General features: G+C 42.6%; 1 protein-coding gene across 2 annotated transcripts in view; it reads right to left on the bottom strand.

Annotated features, from left to right (window-relative positions):
- The window catches only part of Asb4 (ankyrin repeat and SOCS box containing 4), a 55,661-nt gene that overhangs the window by 19,614 nt on the left and 10,633 nt on the right, over positions 1-25,414 (bottom strand). The window contains exons 1-2 of one of the 2 annotated variants that reach the window (XM_051151963.1): positions 20,548-20,947; positions 12,115-12,414 (exon numbers count right to left, since the gene is read on the bottom strand). In XM_051151963.1, the coding sequence (XP_051007920.1) occupies positions 12,115-12,414; positions 20,548-20,734 (487 nt within the window). In that variant the 5' untranslated portion in view covers positions 20,735-20,947. Of the gene's footprint in view, positions 1-12,114; positions 12,415-20,547; positions 20,948-25,414 lie in introns of those variants that run through there. The other variant, XM_051151964.1, reaches the window with a different exon arrangement.

Consider the following 25,414-nt stretch of genomic DNA (forward strand, 5'->3'; position numbering starts at 1 on the left):
ATGATTAGGTGTGTGTGTGTGTGTGTGTGTGTGTGTGTGTGTGTGTGTGTGTGTATTCTGTGCAGCTTTGTATGGGTATAGCCCATGTTAGCATGCACAAAATCTGAGGGAAGCTGTCTTCTTTAACAAGAGCTCCCCCAGGATTATTTCATCAGCGAGCCTTCTGTACCACACCTGTTAACCATGTAAAACTGTGGCCTTCGGTGAATGAGTTCCTAGGCAGAAGCAAAGATACTACACAGATCCAACATGAAAGGACTTGATGCAGGTATGGGGGCCTCGGGGTCTTGTTTGGTTTAACCATTACCCCAAATGCTGAGTCACTTGGCCTATTCACAGTGTCTCCATTTAGTAGGTGAGAGATAAGATTCATTCTGGCTCTGTTCTACAAAAGTAGTGAATAAAAGCCAGGACTTCAACTCAGGAAACGTTACAGCAAAACTGATACTCTTAGGAATGACTTTTGAATTTACTTTTTTCACAAGCAAGACAGATGTGTGCCCAATCCCCGCCGTGATCCGACCTATAATGTTAGCAAAGAAGGAAGTGCTATAAAACTGTGATTTTTCCCTTAACAGAAGCACCAGAGAATTCAGGTTCACTGGCTGATGTTCAGGTTATAGTGGAGACAAACTTTATCTGAACAGGGCAACAGGAAAGAAAGTCCAGGACGGTCCCAGGACTTACCTTACCAGTAACTCTCACTAGCAAAGATGAGACAGCACCACCTGGTGGGCAGCTTGGGTACTCTGTATTGAGGTCAGTTTATAGCTACAAGCTGGATTTACTAGTTAAACCCTTTGCCCACCGCTCTGTTTTAAGTTTGTAAATGGAGATGATATAGCTAACCTCATGAGATAGTCATGAAAGTTAAGGAGAGCATGGATAAAATTTCAGATGTGTAATAAATCACTGTGCATGCATTTTTTTATTCCTTTTCCCTCCCAAAACTGGAATCTATAGCTCAGCCTGCATAGAATTTGCCATCCTCATGCCTCAGTCCCCCATACCTGCAGTGCCATCATACCTGGAGTTTTTACAATTATTATTACGTCCATCCTTCCTTTTTCCCGAGCTTCTTTTGACCTCATCTACATTAATTCAACTTTGCTTACAAAGAACAAATTCACTTCTACCATGCCACTTCTTAGCTGAGTCTGGTCCTGTTCACTGGGGAAAGGTTTAAGGTGCTACCAAACTCCTAAAACCTTAGTGAACAAGGGCCAGGGATGCCGTGTGTCTTCGGGGTGTCTCTCAGTATATTAGCGAAGACTTCTTCTCTCTTCTGGGGCGGTGTTTTGTCTCAGAAAAGACAAGTGTCTGCTGTTCTCCAGTTCCCACAGGCTTTCCAATGACTGGAGATATACTAGGAGCTGGCATTTGCCTGACACTTTTGCCATTTTCCCGCATTGTGAGTTTTCTCACTTAGATTAATAGAAGGCTGAGATGAGAGCCTCAGGATCTTGTTGATTTAACCATTGCCTCCAAATATGAGCCCTTGATCCTCTGATGAAATTGTTTAGATTATCTTCTGTAAGTTATTGCTTACAAAGAAAACACTGCCTTTCAGTTTCCTAATCTGATGTCTTTTTTTTTTTCTAAATGGTGTTTAAAATGTTCACAGGATAATGAGATCAGGCTCTTCTAAGCAAGGAAGATATTATAGAAGTGTTGTTGGGGAAAAAAATAAAGTAGTTCAGGCCCAAGGAAATGTCATCCTTTAATTTCTGGTTCTAGGTGCTTTGAAAGGAAGCTGCAATGGCTCCTGAAGGGGGGACTTAAAGCTGACAAAGCTGACTGGGGAAGGGAACTGAATGTGCCCACAGAAGGATTCTAAAAATGCTGGATGCTGGGGCCTCCTGTGAACAGCAACGTCTCACAATTCTGTGTTTGAGAAAAATAGATTGCAATAGTGTTGTGGGTAAGGACAAAGTAATTGGTGATTAGATTTTTAAAGAATTAAAACTTTAAAAAACAGCAAGGTGGTCACAGGTGCGTTTAGGGGCAGAAGGTTTACGTTGCACCAGGCTGTTTCTGTTATCTGGTGTCTTGCAGCATCTCCTTGCAGAAGGCCAGAGCTTTGCATTGCACCCAGCCAGCTGCTTCTGTTACTTAATTTCTTGCAATTCTCTTCTGGAGGCCAAAATTTAGAAATTGATGGAAGTGGTGCTTTTAATTGCAGGGTTTAATCTTAAGAAAAAATGAGTGGATTTTTAATATAACTTCTTCAATCACTCACCTCCACTTACCGTATCGTTACAGCAAATCAGAAAACCCAGTGAAGTCATCATCGTCCTATTCGAAAGGACAGAATTGTTCTCCCTTCTGAGTTTGCTTATAAAACTAGACCTTCTGCATGCTGGGAAATGATGCAGTGAAGACAAATGACCGTTCATAGGCAGGAGCCAAAGAAGTATCAACTATTTTTCATGTCTTTTAGTTAAGCATACTTACTATGCCCAGCTGCCTCCTCAAACTCTAGAAAAGCATTCCAAACACCTCGTGGTGGTTGACTTTTTTCAAGCTCATGGAACTTTGATATTTTCAAGCTAATGGGACAGTTAAGCGTCTCAGATCATGTCAAGAAAGCACAAAGCTTTTGTTGAATTCTTTAATTAGTCCACTCTCTCAGAAGGGAGCACAGTGTACAGTTTGCAGCAAGACCCAGTAGGACCCGCAAGGACTCCATGCAAACTGCACTGAGCCTGACACAAGCTGGACGAGCCTCCTTTAACTTCCCCAAGTTTCTGACTTCTCGTCTGTGAAATGAGGAAAATGATGTTCACTTCACACGCTTGTCAAAAGGATTGAACGAGACATTTTATTCTAAAGCACCTGACATGCCCAGACTGTACATGCCTTAATATACGCTATTTTCCTTTCCATTTTCCCCTTCGTGTGCATATATGCTGGAGACATCAATTTCTTTTATGCATAGAGCTGATGCTGTTAACTTTATTAAGCAAGCTTTTTCCATTAAGCATTTATCCTTATTCATTAGCTTGGAGGACTGGAGCACAAAGATATTAAATTATTTACTCAAGTTTAATGAATGAAATTGAAAACCTTTTTCCCCTGCTTAACATGAATGTGCCCTTTTCAGTATGCAGAGCCTTGTTGCATTTATTCAGAAGCTATTGCTAAGTGCTTAGTTTGGAACACAGGATTAATGAGCCCGGAGACATAGTGTTGGTCACCATGGCGACCAAACTAGCTTTCCTCTCCTCCGAGCTCAAACAACGGATGTAGGATGCTTAGCTCTGGCCTGCACTGTATAGCTGGGTGGTTTTTCATATATCTGACTCCCTGTTGCTGCTTCCAATTATTCCCTAATTCCCTTGGAAAAATAAATAAAAAGAACATCCCCGGTTCTTTGGGGGCTTTGCTTCTTCTGCTACTCCACCTATCCTCCTCCCTGAGGTCATTTATTTCCCCATCAGTTCTGTAGATTCGACACCTGAATCACATTTTCCTTCAGTCCGTAAATGCTTGCCATTCTTTTGGTTGTCTATCAAATTCACAGGCAGCTGACCCGATGCCCTTGTCTCTCAGATTCTGGATCTCATTCCTTCAGGTGACTTTCCCTCCCCCGTGACCCCCTACTCACAGTCAAGCCTGGACTGAGCCGTGGCTGACGTTAGTTGGTCTCTGACAGTCACTAACTCACACATCCAGTTCTCTGACAGACCTTCTAGCTTTACATCTCGCTTGCTTGCTATTCGCTGCAGACACTCTGGGGGACTTGTCCTTTCTTCCCTACAATCTCTTTGCCCATTAGGAGTTCCTTACTTTTGTCCCATGCCCTCCAGATAGTTCTATGTCCTACCAGTCCTCTCCCGCCAAAACTTGAAATTCTCTCCATTTCACCGCAGCAGCCACTTATGCTCAGATTGACAGTGAACCCTGAGGGACCGAGGCCCAGTGTCAGTGCCTGCTTCCAAACAGCTGGATGGCATGTGGCGAGAACCGCACCATTGCTGTCGTAGCTTCAGAAACACAACTGGCATCATCACGAAGGTCAGCAGAGAAGTTTAGCTGCCCCCTCCAGGCAGCCCAGCATTTGTCTTCCTAACTTACTCCCTGTGCCCTGTAATCATCATGCCAAATGTCTTTCTGCCAGTCTTTAAGCCTTGCCCTTCTCAGGACTCCTTATGACTTGATTTACTTAGAAAATACAATGCAAAAAAGAAAAAAAGAAAAAAGAAAAGAAAAGAAAAGAAAAAGAAAATACAATGCAAATGGAGACTTCTTCAAACCCTGATAGCCTGCCCTTAGTGCCCCAAGTCTTGATAGAAGTGGGGTTTTCCCCTCCAAGGGCAAATTTATTGCCTCCTGTGGACCTCATTCGCCACACTTCTCAGAAACCTCATACCATAAATTATTCCTCCTCTCTTCCTTGTCTTCAAACTTTGCACACAGAGTACAATTTCCATCACTTTGTATGTTCAGGTGATGTGATACACACACACACACACACACACACACACACACACACACACATCCTTCTTGCCTTCTCTGCACAATACTTTTAAAAGGTTTTGTCCACACTCATGGACAACCTCACTGTAGTCGTCAATATCCTCAGTTCTGTTTCTGTCTCTCAGATTCTAACAGCATCCATGACACCTGAGCAACAGAAATCTTTTAATCCCCAACTTACTATATGTCACAGGAACACTAAATATGTCTGAGTTCTCTCTTCTGGCAAGTTAATTCACATGGGAAAGGAGAAATGAATGCAATAACCCAAAGCTGAATACAGTTTTTCCGGTAGTGGTGATGGATGGCGGTAGCTCTTGTTCCGGGTTGAAGATTTAATATAGATTCAACAGTCAGCCAGCAAAATGTACTTTCATTTAGCTATGCTGGAAGAAAAGAGTGTCTGTCCCCATGACACTCACAAGTAGACATTAGTCAAGGAGTAAGGACCATAGATGTATATAACCATGATAAAAGGAAAAAGCACAGCGTCCAGCAAGAATATAGCAATGTCCTATGGAAATAGAGAGCGCAGCCTGCATTTTTAATGATGCTTGTGGGAAACGGACTTCAGAGTGGACAGCTATTTTCAAGACGCGAGTGGGAGCTTATTTTAGCTCTGCTAGAAGGAGAGGGTGATATGCCAGAGTGTAGGTTCGTGTGCTGTGTTTGCACTGCCTGCAGCCCACCAGCTAGGGTACTGGCAATTCGACCTTGAGTCTCTAGGGAGAGGCCAGTTAAATGTTTCCTTTAGAGAATCTAACCAGAAAAAAAAAAAAAAAAAAAAAAAAAGATCTCAATGACTAATCTAGCCAAATCCCCCAATGAGTGAGGCTAATAATTTACCACTTCACTTGGATTTCAGTCATTCCATCTTAGATGAAGGCAGACAGCTAACAATTGTAAGACAACCCAGACACTGTCTGTAGCAATCCTATCAGAAAGCGAGCATAAAGGTAAAACTGTGTAACACAGGAAAGTAGCCACAGGAGCAAAGCCAGGGGACTAATATTCAAATAATAGCAAAACATGAAGAAAAACATTCCAGAATATTTCTCAAAATGGGCAGAGAAGTATTGCAGGGGTTGGAAGAACCCAGGAAAGTAGATAAAAACAAATGCATCAAAGCAGACCCTTGTGAAATTTCAGAACAGGAGTGGAGGGCAGGGGGAGAGAAACCCCTAAACTCTCCAGGAACGAATATCATAGGTCATAAGCAAAGGCTGAAAAAGTAAATGGCTTCAGATTTTTCTGGCTGCATCTGGAAAGCCGAGGCTGTGGGGGAATGCTTTTATCGTGATAGAAGGAAGTGATTATGAAGCTGGGCTTCTCTGTCAATCAAGGAAGAGCAAACGCACAGCGGTGTTTATCATAAGCAGTACGGATTTTTCCAAGCTCTTGTTAAGGATATGGTCAGCTCAAAAAGCAACAAAGTAAGATTTCAAAAAGGCATGAGGTGGGGAGGGGACAATCTGACCTAAGGAAAGGAGAGAGGCTGGGATGGCAAGGAAAGGTCCCGGGGGTGGCAGTGGTTCCCAGAGCTGACAGGAACAAGAATGAAGGCTCTGCAAGGGGCTTTTCCCTCCCAGAAAATGAAGTTGGTCAAAATATTCCCTGAAGTTAAATATCTTTAAATGAAAGGTATAGGAAAAAAAAGGCTAAAATACCAATGAATACATGGAAATCTAAGCAAAAATATGATAAAATGATGATGATGAGGTAGGAACCATCCCGCCCCCGAATTTATGTCCATGCTCTCATTCAGTATAGGAGACAAGGTAAAGGAAAGCAGCACTCGGAAGACAAGGCAATTTAGAGATGTCCTCTGTCATCCTAACAGAGGTGGCCACAAATGGCATTGTCTATAATTTACTGTTTCTGTTTCTCTCTTTGTGCAATGAGAGATTTTTCCCTTTGGTTTTTATTTTTAATAGTGATATGTAATTTCCTTTTGAAGTGATTTTAACAAACCATGTCAACTTAAAGGAAAAAAATTAAATTCAAATTGCCTAGGTATACTCAAAATATGACCGAAGTGGTAAGCATCTTTGAAGTGGCCTGCAAATGAATGAAGTGGCCAGATTTGTGCTGTCACAGTGAACAGCGCAAGGGATGGGAAGGTGGACAGCAGTGAGGTGAGGAGGGACACATCTGTCCAGCAGGTGTCTGGCTGCTTCCTTATTAAAACGAAGGCATCATTGGTCAGAGACTTTCCTGAGTAGGTGGCTTGTGTTACTGTGGCACTCAGGAGCAGGGGGCAATTTTTTTAAGGCAGGGTCTTCTTTACATTGCCCCTCATGCTACATTTTGTTAGAAGCCATTTGAATTTTTATAGCCTTCCTCAGGTAACAAATTTTCCTCCTACTATCGGGATTTGCTTCATGCGTCGCAAAGCAAGCAGCATTCATTTTCCTCTTAGGAAAGGGGATGGATAGAAATAATGTAGTGCTTAGGAGCCAGCCAAACCTGACCTGACTCTCTTTATTCATAGGGAAATGCAGGAAGCAAAGAACAGACATTTTCGTGGAGGTAAATAAGCCCTCTCAACTGATGAACACCATTATACTAATACCAAAGGAAACAAAGGCCAGAAGATGGCGGCATTAAGTAGAAAGGCAAACAGAAAAATAGCAGGCAAAATCCAGCCTGGGACAAAGCCGGCTCTGCAACAGTGAAAAACAGGACAAAATCCTTCAAGAGAAAATTGCATGCAATTTTTTGGACTCAATTAGCCTTTTCCACAAAGAGCACTTTCCACAAAGAGCCCATTAAATAGCAAATGAAATTACGTCGGTTTTCAGTTGCCATGGCACTGGTCCCTTCCTCTAATGGACTTCTCTGGTCCCGGGTTTCATGTTAGCCTGGCTTATTTTCCTTGCCTGTGCACTGTCTCAATTCCCTCTGCCCTGCCATGAAGACATGTATGTGACTTCTTCCCCAAAACGCTTATCTCCGACATAATCCCGGGAAGACAGCTGAATTCCCTAGAGGCTGAGGGTGTGAAACCAAGCAGAATCTCCCTGTCATGAGCGGTGAACACGACAGTTTGCACTAATTTATGATAGAAGGTGCAGCCATGTACTCAGGGCTCCTGGAGCTGTCCGCTGACCAAGGACTGTTTAGCAAATGCTGCCCCCTGGGCTGAGGAAAGAAAGTTGCCCAGAAAGGCATGAAGGTTGCTCACACTCTTCTGGGCTCTCTAGACAAGAGAACTGGCCCACAGTCTGCTTTTCCTTCATCCAAAGAAATGAGGGGGGAGGCACAATTATTTCATTTGCAATTTTGTTTTTCTATTGATTCGTGTTAGCCAGATACCCTACTTCCAAATAGGTAGAGAGCGGGCACTTGAGCTTAGGTGCTAGAATGGTTGCCTGACATGCGTAGGATCCAGCATTGAATAAACCCACACCCCTGCAATCTCAGAACTTGAGTGGTAGAGGCAGGAGAAATGAAAGTCCCAGGTCATCCTAGATTTCATCCCAAGCCAACGGGCAGTCTGGGTTAAATGAGACCCTATCATTAAAAAAAACAAAAAACAAAAAACATCCTAAAACTTAAGGGTCCTAATTTATAGATGTGCCTTAAAAAAATTGCTTAGGAGCCAGAGAGAAGTGGTTCAACAGGCGCATGATAAACCCACATGATGGAAGGAGACAGCTGACTCCCAGAAGTTTCTTTCTCAACTCTATACAATAACAACAGAGCACATGTGCATGCTATAAACACACATGTGCTGTAAAACAATTGCAAAAAGTTATTTAGATACTGTTAAATATTATCTTCCATAATGTTTGATGAATAACTTAGCTATGATACACAGTTTATACCTTCCTATAAAAGGCGATTTTAAAACTTTTAAACATTAACCAAATCCGGTGCCTATTCCTGTACCCTAGCACTCAGGAGGCCAAGAAAAGAACATTTCTACAAGTTGGAGGCTACCTTAGATTGAATACCAGGCCAATCAGAGCTACAACTAAGACCCTATATAAATAGATAAGAAAGAAAGAAAGAAAGAAAGAAAGAAAGAAAGAAAGAAAGAAAGAAAGAAAGACTGTCCATATAAATGAACACTCTTATGCATCATTTAATGTGTCCATGGGATACAGACAGCATAACAAAATATTCTACTAAGAAAACAAGTATTTTTTACAATTTTCCGTTATATACATCAGTCTGTGGTGGTGAAAGTAAATCAGATATTCTTAAGATTGTACAACACACAAACGTACACAAACACACACATACATGTGGGTATGTATGTGTAATTTGGAAAGTTTGGAAATTCCAGCATGCAGTTTACAAATTGTATAGTTTATATACAAATTGGACAATTAAATCATCTTTTTACTCATCAAAACTTCCAACATGAAAGTAACAAGTGGATGTCTGATACCCACACTGTCCTGAAGAACCACAGGATGCAGCCCTGCCCAGTCCTAAACTCCGGCTGAATGTTTCTAGCTTGCCTTTTCTGTTCTCTCTGACTCTGAATAGCCTTGTTTGGTGGGAACAGCTAAAGCTTAAATTTGAGGCTGGGAATAAATAGGAGTCCCAGATCCAAAGTCCAGAATGAATCTCTAATCTCAGAGGTTGGGATCCCGGAGTGAAAGTCGATATGTGTTGTCAAGAGCCCCTGCAGCCTGCACACTCCTCACCCCTAGCTGAGGAGCTCTCAGCAGCCCAGCCAACCATGCGAAGAATCATTCTACTTGGCAATGCAGCCGCTGCTAGGCCGCCCAGCCTCCAGTAGGTGGCCCCACACCCACGCTTATATGGAAGGACTAATTGAACTTAGTGGATTATTTTGTAAAAGAAGGGGGGAGGTGAGAGAAGACATGAAGCTGAAGGCGAATATATTAGGGGTAATTGAGCGAGGTTTAAAAAGCGGAAACTAGATGGTGGGCATCATCACACTTCATTCCACACATGGGTAAAATTCTGAATGTTTAAAACTAGGAAATGAGAGTGTGAGGGCAGTCAGACTCTCTTGTCCCTGTGTGTCCTTATCACCCTTCTGTTTTTGCTAACAGAACAACTGATCTATAATTTCTTAGGATACAGAATATAAAGTTTAAGCTAATTAAAATATAAACAAACTTTAACTCAAACTAACTCAAGGAAGGAAGGAAATATAAAACATGGAGGTGTCCAGAACATAGGAACTGAGTGAGTTGATCGCATTGATCCATTCATTCCCAGTGTGGTGTGTGTGTGTGTGTGTGTGTGTGTGTGTGTGTGTGTGTGTGTGTGTGTGTGTGTGTGTGTGTGTGTGTGTGTGTGTGTCCCTCTGTCTCTCTGTGTCTCTCTGTCTCTTTCAATCTCTCTTTCTTTTGGTGTCTTCTTGTCTCTCCTTCTTGCTCTCTCTCTCTCTGTCTCTCTGTCTCTGTCTCTGTCTCTCTCTCTCTCTCTCTCTCTCTCTGTCTCTCTCTCTGTCTCTCTCTCTCTGTCTCTCTCTCTGTGTCTCTCTGTCTCTCTCTCTGTCTCTCTCTGTCTCTCTCTGTCTCTCTCTCTGTCTCTGTCTCTCTCTCTGTCTCTCTCTCTCTCTCTCTCTTGCTCTTCTCTCACTCTCAGTCTCCCCCTTGCCCTCTCTCTTTCTTCTTTCTCTTTCCCCCTCCCATCTCCCTTTCTTCTCAGGAAGCATCAGCCAAGCTGATGGGCCTTCTTCATTCCCAGGGTTTGAGAAGCATCTTTTAGGACCTCAGTAGTCCTACTGCACTTCCTGAGTGAATTATTCTTGCATTCTTCCCCACTCTCATGGAAACGTCTACCGTTCTTGCTCTCCCTCGCTTTCGGCTGATGGCTTTGCTTCAGCATTGTTGAGGGGACGCACATCAGACTTGAACAGCCTCACTTTACCATCATCAAATCCGCTCTGGCTCTGACAAGCATCTTTTATGATACACTTAATAAAAACGGAGGTTGTCTCATCATCTACAGCTCTGCTTTGGAAAACTGGATCTATGAAAGGTTACTAAGTAACGTCATTGTACCCATCCTCACAATATTCCTTCGGTGTCCCTGCTGTCACTTTTATCCCCGGCTATAGATGATGCCTCCTGTGGCCTCCCCCCCCCCCCCCCCCGTCATCACAACCAGACTATTGCACTGTTTCTCCAGTTCTTTCAACAGTTGTCAGCACATTTTCTTCCAAAGACCCATTTACACTCTCCCTAGCCTAACCTGGCTCCCACATCATGACATCAAACTGTGTTGTTGCTGCTGCTGTTGCTGTTGTTGTTGTTGTTGTTATTGTTTTGGTTTGTTTAGTTTTGCTGATTTGCTTTGTTGGTGTTAACCTGTCACCTGATTTAAGGAATATCTTATTTAACATTGATAACTTTCCCTGTAGCTGCCTAGTCTTTGCTTCTTCAACTCACTTCTCTCTTAATCCTGTGTTACCAAAAGCAGGTTCAGGTCCCTTCTTCCTCTGTCAGTCCATCCTGCCCTCCTACACTGGTTCCTGCTTAAGCTCTGGTTATTTAAATGTTAGCATTTATCGTGACTTTGCCTAGATTCATTCTTTGTAATTTGTGTTATTTCTTCTTGTGTTTTTCAAATAATTTCGCATTGATTTTGTAGTTTGAACTGGCCTGAAACCTGTCATGTTCCTGTCTCGGTCCCCAAAGTGATAGAATTCTTAAATTCCAGGACTACATAGACTAGATTGCTAGTTATGCCTTGTCACAAAAAAAAAAAAAAAAAAAGGAGAGAAAAGAAAGAGGAAGAAGGAATGAAACAGAGAAAGATGGGAAAAGTAGAGAGTGAGGAGGGGGTAGAAATAGGTGATATGATGGCATGCAAAGAAACTGCATGTATGGTAAAGGCAAACTATCTCGTATCCAGAATAACCAAGCAGTGAGCAGCTCATGCATTAAAAAGGAGCCAAAGACATAGACAGATATTTCTCCAAGGTGAATATCACCTGTCTAATAAACATAAGATGACATTTACAGCATCTGTAAAGAAAGTCAGACTAAAACCACAAGGAGACACTGCCACATACTTATTTTTTGTTGTTGTGGTGGTGGTGGTGGTGATGGTGGTGGTGGTGGTGGTGGTTTTGTTTTTCAAGACAGGGTTTCTCTGTGCAGTCTTGCCTGTCCTGGACTCACTTTGTAGACCAGGCTGGCCTTAAACTCACAGAAATCCACCTGCCTCTGCCTTTTGAGTACTGGGATTAAACAAACAGCTGTGCAGCCATGCCCGGCTCTGAACTTTACTCACCATAGATGATATTTTCTCCTGGACAGCACTTCCTTGCTTTTATAATTGAAATTTATTTTGTTAATATTATATCTTCTTCTACTGAAATATTACATATATACAGATATTCATGTATACACCTATACATACATATAAGTTGAGAGCAAGAACTGTTTTCTCTCTGTTAGCATATTACCTGATGCATAGGAAGGGCTCATAAGCATGTTAAGTAACTGCAAAAATGAATACATTTCTCATAAATATTCATACATATATTGATTTTCAGCCTGAATCACATTGAAGGTGCTGAAATGCCTACCACATTGCCTAAGGAAGGAAGGATGACCAAGTTCCCAAGCCACGTGTGTATCAACCCACATTACGATCCACGTGTGTATAACACAACACCAGCCACCCACCAAGTCTTACCTCGCCACACCAACTGCTTGGCACAGAGGATGGAGCTTGGCGTGGTGCAGAAGTGCAAAGCCGTGTGTCCGCTCAGGGAGTAGCAGTTGAGCTTCGCGCCACGATCACAGAGAACCTTCACGCAGTCGAGGTTGGCCATTTCGCAAGCCACGTGCAGAGGGGTCTTCCCGTTGGGCCGGCAGTTGATGGTAGCGTTGTGGTCCAGCAGTACCATCAGGCACTCCACGTGACCAAACAAGACTGAGAGGTGCAGACCTGTTGCCCAGGAAGACTTCAACTTGTAACTGGGCAACCAATAGCCTGAAAAAGGAAGAGAAGGAACGTTTACTTTTCGGTCCAGTGTTTCTCTGTTTTGTGAAGATTTTGACAGGATGTTTTACTTGTGTCACAATTATAAAATTGAATGGAAAACAGATCAGGAGTTTGTCACTGACAGTTGATGAGTCTCGCAGAGCTTTGCTCTGAGGACTGGCATGGTGAGGACTGGCATGGGGCAGGTTTTCTGCAACTCTTAAAGTCTGCTCCTACGCTCCTGTCCCTTCCCAGGTCTCAAATGCATGCTGGGTAAAATTGTGTATGGTTCAAGTCATTCTAAAGCTCTCAATTACGAGCTTATAATTTTTATTTGTACCCATTTTTCATCCCTGTACACACAATTGTCAGTCAGTGTGTGATTTGGTTGAATATTTTAATTTTTCACAGCAATATTTTGCCTGCCTATTGGTTTATCCAGTATTTCTTTCCAAAGAAAACCTTTAGGCAAATCACAAATTTGTATCCAAGATTCTTTTACTAATCTACAACATATGACAAAGCGGGAAAAGGGAAAGTAAGAGGGGGGTCTCAAAATATGAATTCTGCGCTTATACTAGAACAGGATTGTAAAGTTCTTTTTGAACTTCCTAGCAGGCAAAACAAACAAGGAACCCAGAAGTGTCACACGCACAACTGTGCCCACAGAGCAGGCACAAACAGTCAAGAGAAGGGTTCCTCAAACTAAGATCTTTAGACAAATTATTCTCACTACTTAAAATGTTCTGCCTCCTTTCTCCTGATCCAGGTTTTTGAAACAGAGCCTCACTGTGTAGCCCAGATGGGCCTTGAACTCACAGCAATCCTCCTGACTCAGTTTCTCTAGTACTGGGACTACGGGCATGCTCCACTGTGCTCAGCTCATCCTAACTTTCTGTAATCAGCATTCCTCAACAAGCATCTTATGATAGTTTCTCTATCTGCTTAGAAAGGTGTTAATTCTAAACCTGAAAAAACAAACCAAAGGGTATTTTGCCCGTGTTATATTGGCAAAGATCAGACTCTGTCTTGCTGCAACTGATTGAAAACTCATGCCTGCAACTGCATAGGATAAAAAAAAAAAAAAAGTGATTCTGGAAAAAACAGCAGAAAGCTAAGAAAATACCATTTCTGGGGGAATGGCCAACCAATGACTGGCCCAGCTTGAGACCCAGGCCACGAGATGGAGCCTACCCCTAACACTATTAATGATATTCTGCTATATACTTGCAGGCAGGAGCCTAGCATAACTTTCATCAGAGAGGCTTCACCCAGCAGCTGACGGAAGCAGATGAAGAGACCCAAGGTCAAATATTGGACGGAGCTTTAGGGAATCCTGTGGAAGAGGGGGAAAAAAGATTAAAGGCACCAGAGGGGTCAAGGACACCACAAGAAAACCCACAGCATTGTAGGAGCTTCATAGAAACGGAACCACCAACCAGAGAGCATGCGTGGGACTGACCTAGGCCCTCTGCATGTGTGTAACAGCTGTGCAGCTGGATCTTCATGTGGATCTCCTAAAGCAGGAGCAGTGGCTGTCTCTGACTACGTTGCCTGCCTTTGGATCCCTTTCCCCTAACTGGGCTGCCTTGTCTAGCCTCAGTCGCCGAGGATGCTCCTAGGCTTACCGCACCTTGATATGCCAAGGCTGGTGGGTATCCACGGGAGGCCTCCTCTTTTCTGAAGAGAAAGGGAGGAGGGGTGGATGAGGGTAGAGGAGATGAGAGGCATGGGTTGTGAGGAGAGGATGGAGGAGAAGCTGCAATCTGGACGTAAGGTAAATAAATAATTAATAATAATAATAATAATAATAATAATAATAATAATAATAATAATAAAAAAACAGAAGAAAAGACAAAACCATTTTGGGGTAAAAATCAAAAAAACCCAGAATGTTGGCACCGGAAGGAAGATGACCACGCTCAAGCTTACTGCCACCTTCTCAGCCTGCTAAAGCCATAAACCGCCTGCTTCAGTCTAATCTCGTGGACTGGGGCTATCTGTCACGTAAAGCTTCCTTGTATATTTGACTTTGTGGACGCAGGATAGGTTTAGCTCTTAGCCTGTGCTACAGATGACAGAGAAAGGAGCGTGTACCTGAATGCGTCTGTAGCATGCACATTACTGGCACAGAAAGGTGTTGTTTGTTTATGGTGCTTCTTCCTCCTAGATACCCAGCAGCACCAAAAGGGTTTTCTTTGCACATTTATTATATGGACCAGTCAATCATCCTTGGCTTTCAAAATGTCGGTTTCATCTGTGTGTCCAATAATCATGGCTGGTAACTGGGGTATCAGGCTCTTGCAGACTGCAGCATGCTGAAATTTCACCAGACACCTAACTGCTGCCCCTAAGGGACTGAGTAGGAAGTGTGGGAGCATGTGACTGGAGACTAGAGATATGCTTGTGTCTGCTTTGAACCTACATTTCAGAACATTGGTGGTAGAGTTGGAGGTGGACATGGGAGGGGCTGGATAACTCAGCTTGCAGCAAACCATGCAAGCCAGGTTCTCTAGTAAGTATGGAAAGAGGCAGACTTAGCCTCACACAGATCCAAGGTCATGTGAGCTCCTGAAGCCAAAGATGAGGGACACCAATTGGCTGTGCTATAATTAATATTGGTATGTCAAAATATCAGAGTTTCCCTGTGTGCTCAGACTGCACAGAGGGCAGGCTGGAGAGGAGGAAGGAAACAAAGCCCTTGTCTGGGCAGGTGGGGACGTGAAGAAGGTGCTGCCTCCCTCTGGGAAAAGCCACTCATATTCCATATTGGCATGTCTGCAAGCTACAGGCAGACACAGGTTCAGGAAAGCTTGCCTCAGCGAAGGGCTCAATTAAAGAGAGGCTGAGACAGAACCAAGGCTATTCCTATACATAAACCCCACTCTTGAACCCTCACTCCAACCCCCAGTACAAGCCATGCACCTGGGGATCTGTAGCACTTACTGTCATGGCTGCCCTTCCTCACACCATACGATACAATCTGCTCACTCTCACCTACAGTGTGTATCGCGTGCGTGCAGGGCACTCCGAGTTCTGCAGGGTCTCCATGAGCAGCACTTAGGGTAGGTAGAGACAAAATAGCAGAACACATCCACATTCGTATATCCACTAGTTGCAGAGGCCAAACCCTGCATTTGTTGTTTGACACCTACGTTGGCTCCCTAACTCTGCTGTAGCACATTGTGCTGTGATAAGCACGGCTCTGCAAGCGTCTCTGTGGCTTGTGCCAAAGGCAGGAGAATAGGGGAGGAAAGTGTGACAATGTTTTTAGGCACCATGGAGCTTTCCTTCAGTCATAAAAGGGAATCACGGTATATTATTTGCAGGAAATAGATGGGACTGAAAATGACCACGGTGATCCAGTCTCAGAAAGGTAATATGTTTCTGTTCCATTTGCGCTCCCTAGATGCCATATAGTAAACACACATATGTGCACAGACTAAGTGAAGCAGAAGCGAAATTGTTCAGGGGAACAAAAGAGATTGATGGGAAGAGAAGAGGGGGGAGGGGAGATAGGGAAGGTGGGGTGGGGCAGGGGAGAGTATGTTTAGCATATCATATATACCTGTAAGAAAGAAAGGACTTTAAAAGTTTTAAAGAAAAATGTTTTTCTTAACTCTCAAACTCTAATCCCCCCTAAATCTGTCAGAAGCTACCACACACAGCTAAAAAGTTTGAAAGATGCATTTACCAGTTTCACCCTTTCAAACCTTTGCAGGACTAATCCCTATGTGAGCACTTAATGAGTGTTTTCCTTTAAATCTGCAACTGAAGTCCTAAGCCTGCGAGGCTAGACAGAAAGCCCCCTTTTGCAAGAAACTTGGTGAGGAGAGAAAGTTCACAGTCGGCTCCAGAGCCTGGAAAGGATGCACACCTCAGGTTAAACTAAAGCTAAGCCCAGGCTTCGAGGCAGTTATCAGCGCTAACATTATCAACGGAAACCCAGCCCCACGCCGGAGAAGCCCCTGGCTGCCGCCAAAGCTTGCACACACTGCTCTGGCTGGATTAGCAGATATTTGCTCGGACCATGTCCACATATTTACACAGCCCTGAAAGGTTATAGACCCAAGCACAATTCTAGGCTACTGCTTTAATAGCTAACATTCTTAGGATTATTCTCAGAGGCACCTAGAGTGACTCAAGCTTGAAATGCATAGTTTTAAAAAAGAAATTTTCCCCAGCAGCTAGGAAAGGGGAAGAAGCCCTGCTCCCCCACCCTGACCAGTAATTAATTAAAAAAATAAAATACCAAGAAAATAAATTTTAAAAAATGGGAAAAAAATAGGTAAGGAAAAAGATCATTTGTTAGCAATAAAAAAATGTTCGTGAAACTTGGGCATTGGCAACTACCTAGGTACGTAGATAGAATTCCTGCCAGAAATTTTTCAAGTGAAGTCATTCATTGATTACTTGAATTAAAATTAATACGACCGTGCAAGGGCACCAGGAGCGGCTGTGGGCCATAAATGAAACACTTAAAGTGAATTACACTGATTAATATAGGGTGTTCGTTAACCTCGCTAACTAGGGAGCTTCATGCCAGAGACAGGTTTGATACTCTGCCTGACTGATACATCTGCAGGAGACCCAGGATGTGTAGTTGGGGAAAGCATTAAAAGCGGCCTCGATGGCAGCCGTCCATGGTTTCAGTGCACAGGGAACCAGCATGATAAAGAGCCTTGGAGATTTCTCCTTCGTTTGATGCTACCCTAAATATTTTCTACTTGCCTAAGAATAAACTGTGTCATGACATCCCTTAACCCTTGAATTGCTAGTTGCATCCAGCAACCAGTTAAAAACTCACTTGGGGACGGACTCACGGTTTCTTTGTGTCTTTGTATTTTAAAGTGACTGTCTGGGGCAGAGTTGGTGCTTGCTGCCAAGCACCTGAGTGTGAGCAGTAAAGGATGTCAAAAAATAAAAATAAAGTGACTGTCCAGTAGATTTTTTTTTTTTTTTTTTGCTTATTTTCCTATGCTTTTAGATCTCTTGCCTGCCATTCTCCGGGACTTGTCTCCAGAGCAAACCAGCATGTCTTGATTGTTCATTAGTGTTACAAAGGGGGAAAAGTGGACTTTTTACATTAACAAACTGGGATTTTATTGGAAGATTTTAGGGTAAAGCTAAAACTGATGGGGTCTGGGGAGAGAATGAGACCTAACTTGAGGAACTAGGTGACATGCTGCCAAACCCCTGGCACACACTGAGAATTACCGTCGATGGTGCTGTGACTGTCACCTTCACTGTTTCCCAAGGAGAAAGACCCAAATCAGCAAGTAGAAAGAGTGCTCTGACCAGTACCTCTGCCCCACACGCCTCACAAAACACACACCGGCTTAGGGGTACTCTTCTAATTATTGGTGCATGTCACACATCTTAGATTAGTCGGGGGGGGGGCGGTATTTACAGTCTAAGATGATTTCTTTGCCTGCAGAGTTCTGAGTTACTTTTCCAAACAGCCCCTCACGGGCTGATTCTGACATTAGATGGGACATGCTGTATTTCGTAACCAATTCAACCACTTTGGAAATCCTGTGGGAAAGGATGAAGTGTGTTTTTTTAGACCCTACATTGGATTGGATAAGGGTTGACTGAAGACCAGCTAAACCCCCTGAGGATAATCAACTGGAGAACACTGAATCCCGTTGCCAGTTACTTAAGAGAGTTTCAAGGTGGCCAATATCTGTTGCCTGCATCATATTCTGTTTTATTTATGACATGAAAATCAAGCAGAAGACCCCCATTCCTGGAGAGTAAACAGTTATGATCTCTTTCTGAAACTGGATGTGAGTGGTTCAGCTGCTTCGCTTCTTTTATTTAAAAAAGAATCAAACTGCAGAGGGGAGTTTCATGGACACTTCTAGTTCACTTTTAGGAGTACAGCCCTTCCATTTACTTAAAAAAAAAAATAAATCAAAGAGTACCATGTAATCTTTCAACATCCCCAAGATGTCAGCTTTTACCTAATTTTTTAAAAAAGTTCTCAGGAGCAGGAGTCCAGCCACACGTCCCTCAAGGCCACACGGAGGCTGTTCCTGTCCTTTAGACAAACTCCAGAAGGGCCTGAGTGAGTGACTAATTACCTAGCAAGTTGTAGACTGCTCCACCGCACACTGTTCTGAGAATTGCTTTGTGAGGTTAAGACACTGATATCACCGCTTAGGTCTACTTTACTGGGCCAGAAATAGGGTTCCGTTCACTGCTTCCATTCGCGCCCCTAACAGTGGGAAAGCTGGCGTTAAGCTGGAGGCATCTTAGAAAAGTTTCAGGTAACTTTCAGGAAGTGGGATGTCACCCGAGGCTCATCCTGACTCACGCAGTCATGGTGACTAGAGGGTAAAGTTATTTCTATACACACTGTGTGCACATGTGCACACTGATCTCCCGGACAGCCCTGAAAATACAAACCCTTCAAGTCCTGTTATTTCCAGACGGATACCTACTACATAAAACTGGGGCTCTTTCCTTTCTTTTGGGGACAGTTTAAATTTCTGCCCATAATTGAAAACGATATCTCATAGCCAAAAATGCTAGAAAGGGAGTCATCAGCATAATTAAAAAGTTAGCTCCATACAGACCATAGGATATTTTGACAAGAAGAATTTAAAACACAAGGATTTTGCCCTCCTCATTTGGGGGCTATGATATGAGAAGAAACAGAAATCAGTACCTGCTCACCAGGAGCCCACACACCCCACGTTTCTTTTCTTAGAACTTCTGAGCCCTTTAGCGATCTGCAGGGCTTACCTGCTCGGGAAATAAGAAAAGGTGGTCTTTGCCACTCAGTGTCAAATAGGTTAGCCTCTGGCTTGAATCCGAGTCCTATTGTATGTGAAACATTTAGAAGTATCTTTGCAATATGCTTAGGTTCCGGATGGTGACATTAAACAAAGTCACAAGGTGCAAGTCACCTAATTATATAGCATATAATTTTTTTCCTTCAACAGAATCCTTTCAACATTGTAAAAATAAATTAAGACACCTTCATTTTTTCCCAACAAAACAGCAATGACAATTTCTCACAAAGCACAAATCGAAAACAGAGTAACTAGCTTCAACTATTCTATACTTCCTTCAGAAGTAACAGGAAATTAGGTAGAAGTAAATGCTATTTATTTCTCAATAAAGAGCATTTGTATCTGAAAATGGGTGGTGCTAAGGATTTTATATGAGTAGAAATCAGATTTATATTTGGACATAAACAGCTACTCCCCGACTCTATTCGCAAGACAACTCCACCCCCCCACACACAATTTTCTTCAGAAAAAGGTGATGGTGGACAGGATATTTCTTTGCAGTATGCTCACCAGAGGGTCTAATTACTTAAGTTTTCCCATTAGCTAGTTGATTTGAGAAACTGGCACGAATGTGCTAACCTAGTTCTGATTTATTAAATAGTTTCAGGAAAAAAATTAAAGCCTTTTCTGTTGTAATTTTTGTTTTCTTTTTTTTTTTTTTTTTTTTTTTTTTGGACAAAGCAGAGACTCTGAACTTTAATTTTTTTAACCTGTAGCCCAGCAAAAGAGAAAAATAAAAGTTAACTTTGCAGTGATTTGAGTTCAGCTTTTGTTCCTGCACTAAAAACCATTAAAATGATGCAGAGCCTGAAAGTGCCTATGGCACAGCCTCCTCCACTCATTAACTCTCTAGATGGAGGAGACAGTCCCCTTCTTCACTGACACGGACATGGAGATGATATATCTGTAAGTGACTGTGAGCAAAGAATCAGCACCCTGGCCCGCACAGCCACGCTGTCACACATACAGCTCAGCAGTCGTCTGCCCGAGCCCGAGAGGTTTTCTTTATTCTATACCATCGCGGTCACAGGAGAAGTCCTAAACACCCCGTGCATGACAAATGCCACTACCCAGGACCCCAAATTCCAAGCACAAGAACGCAAAAGAGCAATAAGCAGAAATATACATAGACAAAAAGCTGTGTGCATAACATGTAAACCAGCCCAAAGGCACTCTAGTTTTCAAAAGGAAAGATTTTACAAATTAAAAGTAACATCTAAACAAACACTTAGACAATAAGAACGATTGCTTTAAAGACAAAAACTGACCTGCTGTCCTAAAAATCCATTTTATATCTATCAATTTCACAATTACACCTCTGCATATATATATTTTTTTTTACCTTGTTTGTAAGATGCCAAAACCATGTTCTCATCTTCGACTTCAAACACTGTGTCCACATCTATTTGCCTCTGGATTAAAATAGCCTCCAGTGTGGCGAAGTCATTTGATTTTAGAGCCTCCAGGAAATTTTTCTTAACTAACTTGGCAGCCCCAGCCTTGCTGAGAGGGGTGACGGCGCTGTCCATGCTCTGCGTCCTGTGGAAGCTGAGCACTGATTTATCAGGAGAGCAGCACCCAGCACACAGGCAAGGCTGGAGCGTCCACAAACTGCCGGCTAATTTTATCCCAAAGTTATGCTCATCCGTTCTATTTATATAGGGACCATTCCAAACTTGAAAATATCCTCCCAGGCTGTCACTGAGTCCTCAGGTCCTTTAAACTGCAGATACGTAAGCAAGTCCCTTCCGCTGTGCGTGGTGTCGATAAGGAAAGCTCCTGTGACACATTTCCCAGCATGAAGTGTCACAATTACTCCTTATAAGACCAAAGTGAAAGTGTAAGATTTAAAAAGCTCTTAATGGCCTTTATGTTTTCTCCTCAACAAAAACATCTGGCGCCTGGCTGGAGCTCCAGTGCCTTAGCCTGCCTAACTTAATAGCCCAAAATGAGAATTTGTTTCAGTTGTTGATACACGTGCTACTGAAAACCTTTAATGATTTTGTGAAATGAGCCTGTAAAATCGAGCCTAATTATGCACATCTAAAAACAAACAGAAGGCTTGCCAGTAACCTAGACTTGAAAATTTTTGATATTATGAAAAATCAGGAGGTGGATTGTGAAGGCGGGGGGGCAGGGGGGGGCACATCATAAAAAAAAAAAAAAAAAAAACCTGAAGAAACAAAACAGATATATGCAACAAGTGAATGAACTTTATTGAATCTTGTATTTTATTTCTCATATCAGTTAGGAAAAGCTGTGTTTAGACAAATTACAAAGACAAATACAGACATGATATTACTTTCTAATCTGAGATTGTTGATTTGAAAATGTGGGAGTCAGGTATTTGGGTTGTGTGAAAGAACAGTGTTTGCCCTCAAATAATGTGATGCATGCTGTCTAACACATCTTTTTACGTGTGTGTGTGTGTGTGTGTGTGTGTGTGTGTGTGTATGTGTGTGTGTGTCAAACCCAGGATCTCACACAGCCTGTGCTTTACTACTGAGCTGACTACATCTAATGTCTCTAAAAAATTTTGTTTTTAAAATAGTGCAGCTATGTAAATAGGACAGAGAGCAAGAGACAAAAGGCACAGGGACAGAGAGGACACAGGAATCAACTGTAACCCAAACCCATGCAGCTGGGAATTTTAATGACAGTGTGCACTTACCTACTAGTTTTTATTATTTTGTTTCCTCAATTTCTCTGTGTCAGTTTTTTCAACAGAAAAAGTTAGGGAGAAAAATAAAGACTCACTTTTATTTACTTATCACTATTAAAATTAAAAAACGCATGCAACCAGAATACAAATTAGCCACAATTTACATATTGTGTATAAGTTCAGAAAATGATATAAATCCCCTCCAGTATTTGCAGTGTGGATTTTTTTTATTTTAATTGGTACATAAATCTATAAACATGATTGCAAATGAGCATACCTTTCCATTTGATGTACTGATGTGCAAGTAAATCCATAAAATTGGCAAATCCTGAGTACATAATTTATCAAATCATAATGATTTGTATATGCAATACCCAGACCCACCACAGAGTAGTAGAAGCCCACCAGAAGCCCCCTTATACACACACACACACACACACACACACACACACACACACACACACTCCATCAATACCCATTACTATGACATCTAACATGGTAGATCAGCTTTACCTATATTTTTGCTTTTATTTCAATTCTTAAAGCTTTTTTAATTTAATGTTTTGTTACATATTTTAAAATGATGGCAGCAACAAAAGTGTGAGAGCAAGAGCAAGACACTTGAAAACAATAGAGAGTGGGAGACCCGGAACCAGAGCCGCTTGCCCAGCCTTGGGTTTAGTGCCCAGGGAAGTGTATGGGACTTTTTGCTTTTGTTGAACTTATATTGAGACTCTTATGAGAGGGTTGCCTGAACTTACCAGCAAATATCTTCTGAATACTTACTGTATGACAGTCACTTATCCAGTACACTGGAATAGTAAGGAAAAAAAAACAGACACAAATTGCCACTGAAATAAATGTGTGTGTGTGTGTCTGTGTGTGTGTCTGTGTGTGTGTATGTTAATAATTTGGGATCTTCCATATTTCTTGTCCAATGGATTTTGTTCACTAAGTTGCAACCTGTTTGAATTTCATACAGAATGTCTGTTTTATGACAATTTAATTGACCCGATCCCCTCTCACAGATATCCCCCGTTTTACTTGGCAGTAAAGCAAAGGACAATTTAACTTTATTCCATAAAGATATGTGTAATCTGCCCCAAATATGTAACAGTTTCTTTAGATAAATATTCACTATCCTGGGATTAACTGTGTCTTTGAGAGTTCAGTCTTTCCCTGTAAAAGGACTTCCAGGAGACGTGATAAGTGCAGAAGCAATATTCAAAACACGAATATTTCACAACCAGCAGAGAAGACACTCTGCCATAAGTTCCCAGTATGGGCAGACCCATGGAATGTGGGAAATAAGGAAGCCCTGAATGTGCTTGTCCGCTGGACCCTAACCCTGAACTCCACACGAGGCGGCAGAGTGTCTCCCACTCGCTCAGCCTTATTTGGCTTTATTCATTCTCGCTTCGGTTGGTCATAGAGTGTGTGGGTCCAGTCATTTGCCACTAGTCAGAAATTGTGTGGTTTCTCTCCAGAGACACCATTATGACTCGTGCCCACTCTTCCACCGCCCATCCCATATGTGGGGACCATGAAGAGCAAGGCTAGCACATTCCAAGGATGTGAGCAAGGATGAGACCCAGGGTCGTTAACCCCTGGATCAACTCCTATCTCAGTTCATAATCTAGCAAGACTCCAGGCTTCCTGGCTGGGAAGGTCCAATCTGGGATGTGCTAATTCCTCTGTAAGTTTGACATTTTCTCCCAGGGTTAACTAGGCCTTGATCTCCCTCCAAAGAGAGAGGCTTTATCATTGCATTGTGGAAGAAATGTTATCACTTAACCCCCTGGGTCCCTGTTTTGCTGTTTTTAAAGAGTTTCAAGTCCCTTTGGCAAAATAACTCATTTTCTTAAAAGGGGAGGAGGAGGAAGGGGAGGGGGAGGAGGAAGAGGAAGGGGAGGGGGAGGAGAAGGGGAGAAGTTTGATTGTTGCTTCTACTGTGGGTGCTACTGCACTCCTTTTGGTTCAGTTTGGTTTGCATTCTGAGGACTGAGCCCACAGTTTCATGCATGCTAGACCAGTGTACTCGGCTGGACTAGTCATACCTCAACCTCCAAAACCTCATTTTGTTAACACTGGATTTGTACAACTTTTGTCTTTCTACAAGTCTGGATATTGTATATATATTCTTTGTCAAACGTTTTGAGATAGTAAAGTTTCCATGAAGAAATACACAAAATTAAGGACATTATTTCTACCATTCTGCTAGAAGTGATGGATTTATCCAAGAACCAAAGAATAAAATTTAGAGATGACTTGAATTAAAAACAAAAAACAAAAAAAACCAAAAAATAGTGGTTTAATTAAATCTCCCATCAAAGTCATTCTACCGTATCTGGAATAGTGTGACTGATGAAAGAAGAAAAACCAATCTGAGCCCTGCTGTCATTACCTAGACTCAGCTTCAAATAGCCATCCATCCCTTAGGCCACAGGAGAGTACATTGTGACATGGCCGTGGTTCGTGCCATCTTGTCTGACCTGTCAGAACCCACCCCCACCCGCCCCTCTTTGGCTCTCAAAATGAAAACTCCATCCTAGGCAATGTGTTTTTCATTAGTGTTTCACAACACGTCTCGGACATGTCCCCTGATCTTGACGCTTTGAAGAATTTTCTGACAAGACAAGGATGTTGAGGCAAGAAGCCCCCAAACCCTCTTACACTCCCTGGGGATCTGAGGCAGCAGACACAAAGGCCTAGGTGCTTGCTTTCTCTATGCCCATGTACCACACAAAGCTACCCACTGTGTGTTGTCTTTGGAACACAAATGGTTTCTTGCTATATGACGTTTAAACATGAACTTAACACTCCTGGGCTACAATTGTTAAATGCAACTGTGGGGAAGAAATCCAGGGTGAGCTGATCCCCATTTCCAACTGACTTTGCCAGTCAACAAACAAGTTAATGCTGGCAACTCGGTTTCTATGCACACAGTCTCTCCAGGAGCCTGTTTGAATACCCTCCCAACATGGAGCTTGGGCTCGGGCTCCCAGAATGAATGAAAAGGGAAGTGGGAGAGTAAGCCTTGTTGGCTTTTTAGAGGCAGAGCTTTCCGGCCAAAGAAACAGGCTCTGAACCACTAAGCTCCAGACAAGAGGATGCAAAAAGGACCATCCTCAGTCACAGACCTCCATCTCTCCAAAGACATCTCTTTGTAGTAAAGTTTAAGACTGAGGCTGGTGAGGTAGCTTTTATTTCCTTTCTTCTGTTTCTTGAACCTAAGCTCAGTTCTCTCAAGGTTGCCTGGACCATCATCCTGAAAATTACTGTGTACCAGGCATGGGAACTGGTGATAGAACTTCCTTTTCCACAGAAAAGTAATAGGTTACAGAGGGAGGTTTGCCCCTAGATATTAGATATGAAAACAAAACAACAACAACAATAAAAAACAAAAATTTCAAACCGCTTTGGGATTTCAACGAGCTCTCTTCTGGGAGGCCAACTGGCCAAGGAAGCTGTCCCTGCATCTGGAGGCTAGGCAGCAGAGTTACAACTAAACTTTGTAACAATACCTATCAGTTCCCCCCACTGAACA

The sequence above is a fragment of the Acomys russatus genome, chromosome 10 (assembly GCF_903995435.1).
Source record: "Acomys russatus chromosome 10, mAcoRus1.1, whole genome shotgun sequence".
NCBI lineage: Eukaryota > Metazoa > Chordata > Mammalia > Rodentia > Muridae > Acomys > Acomys russatus.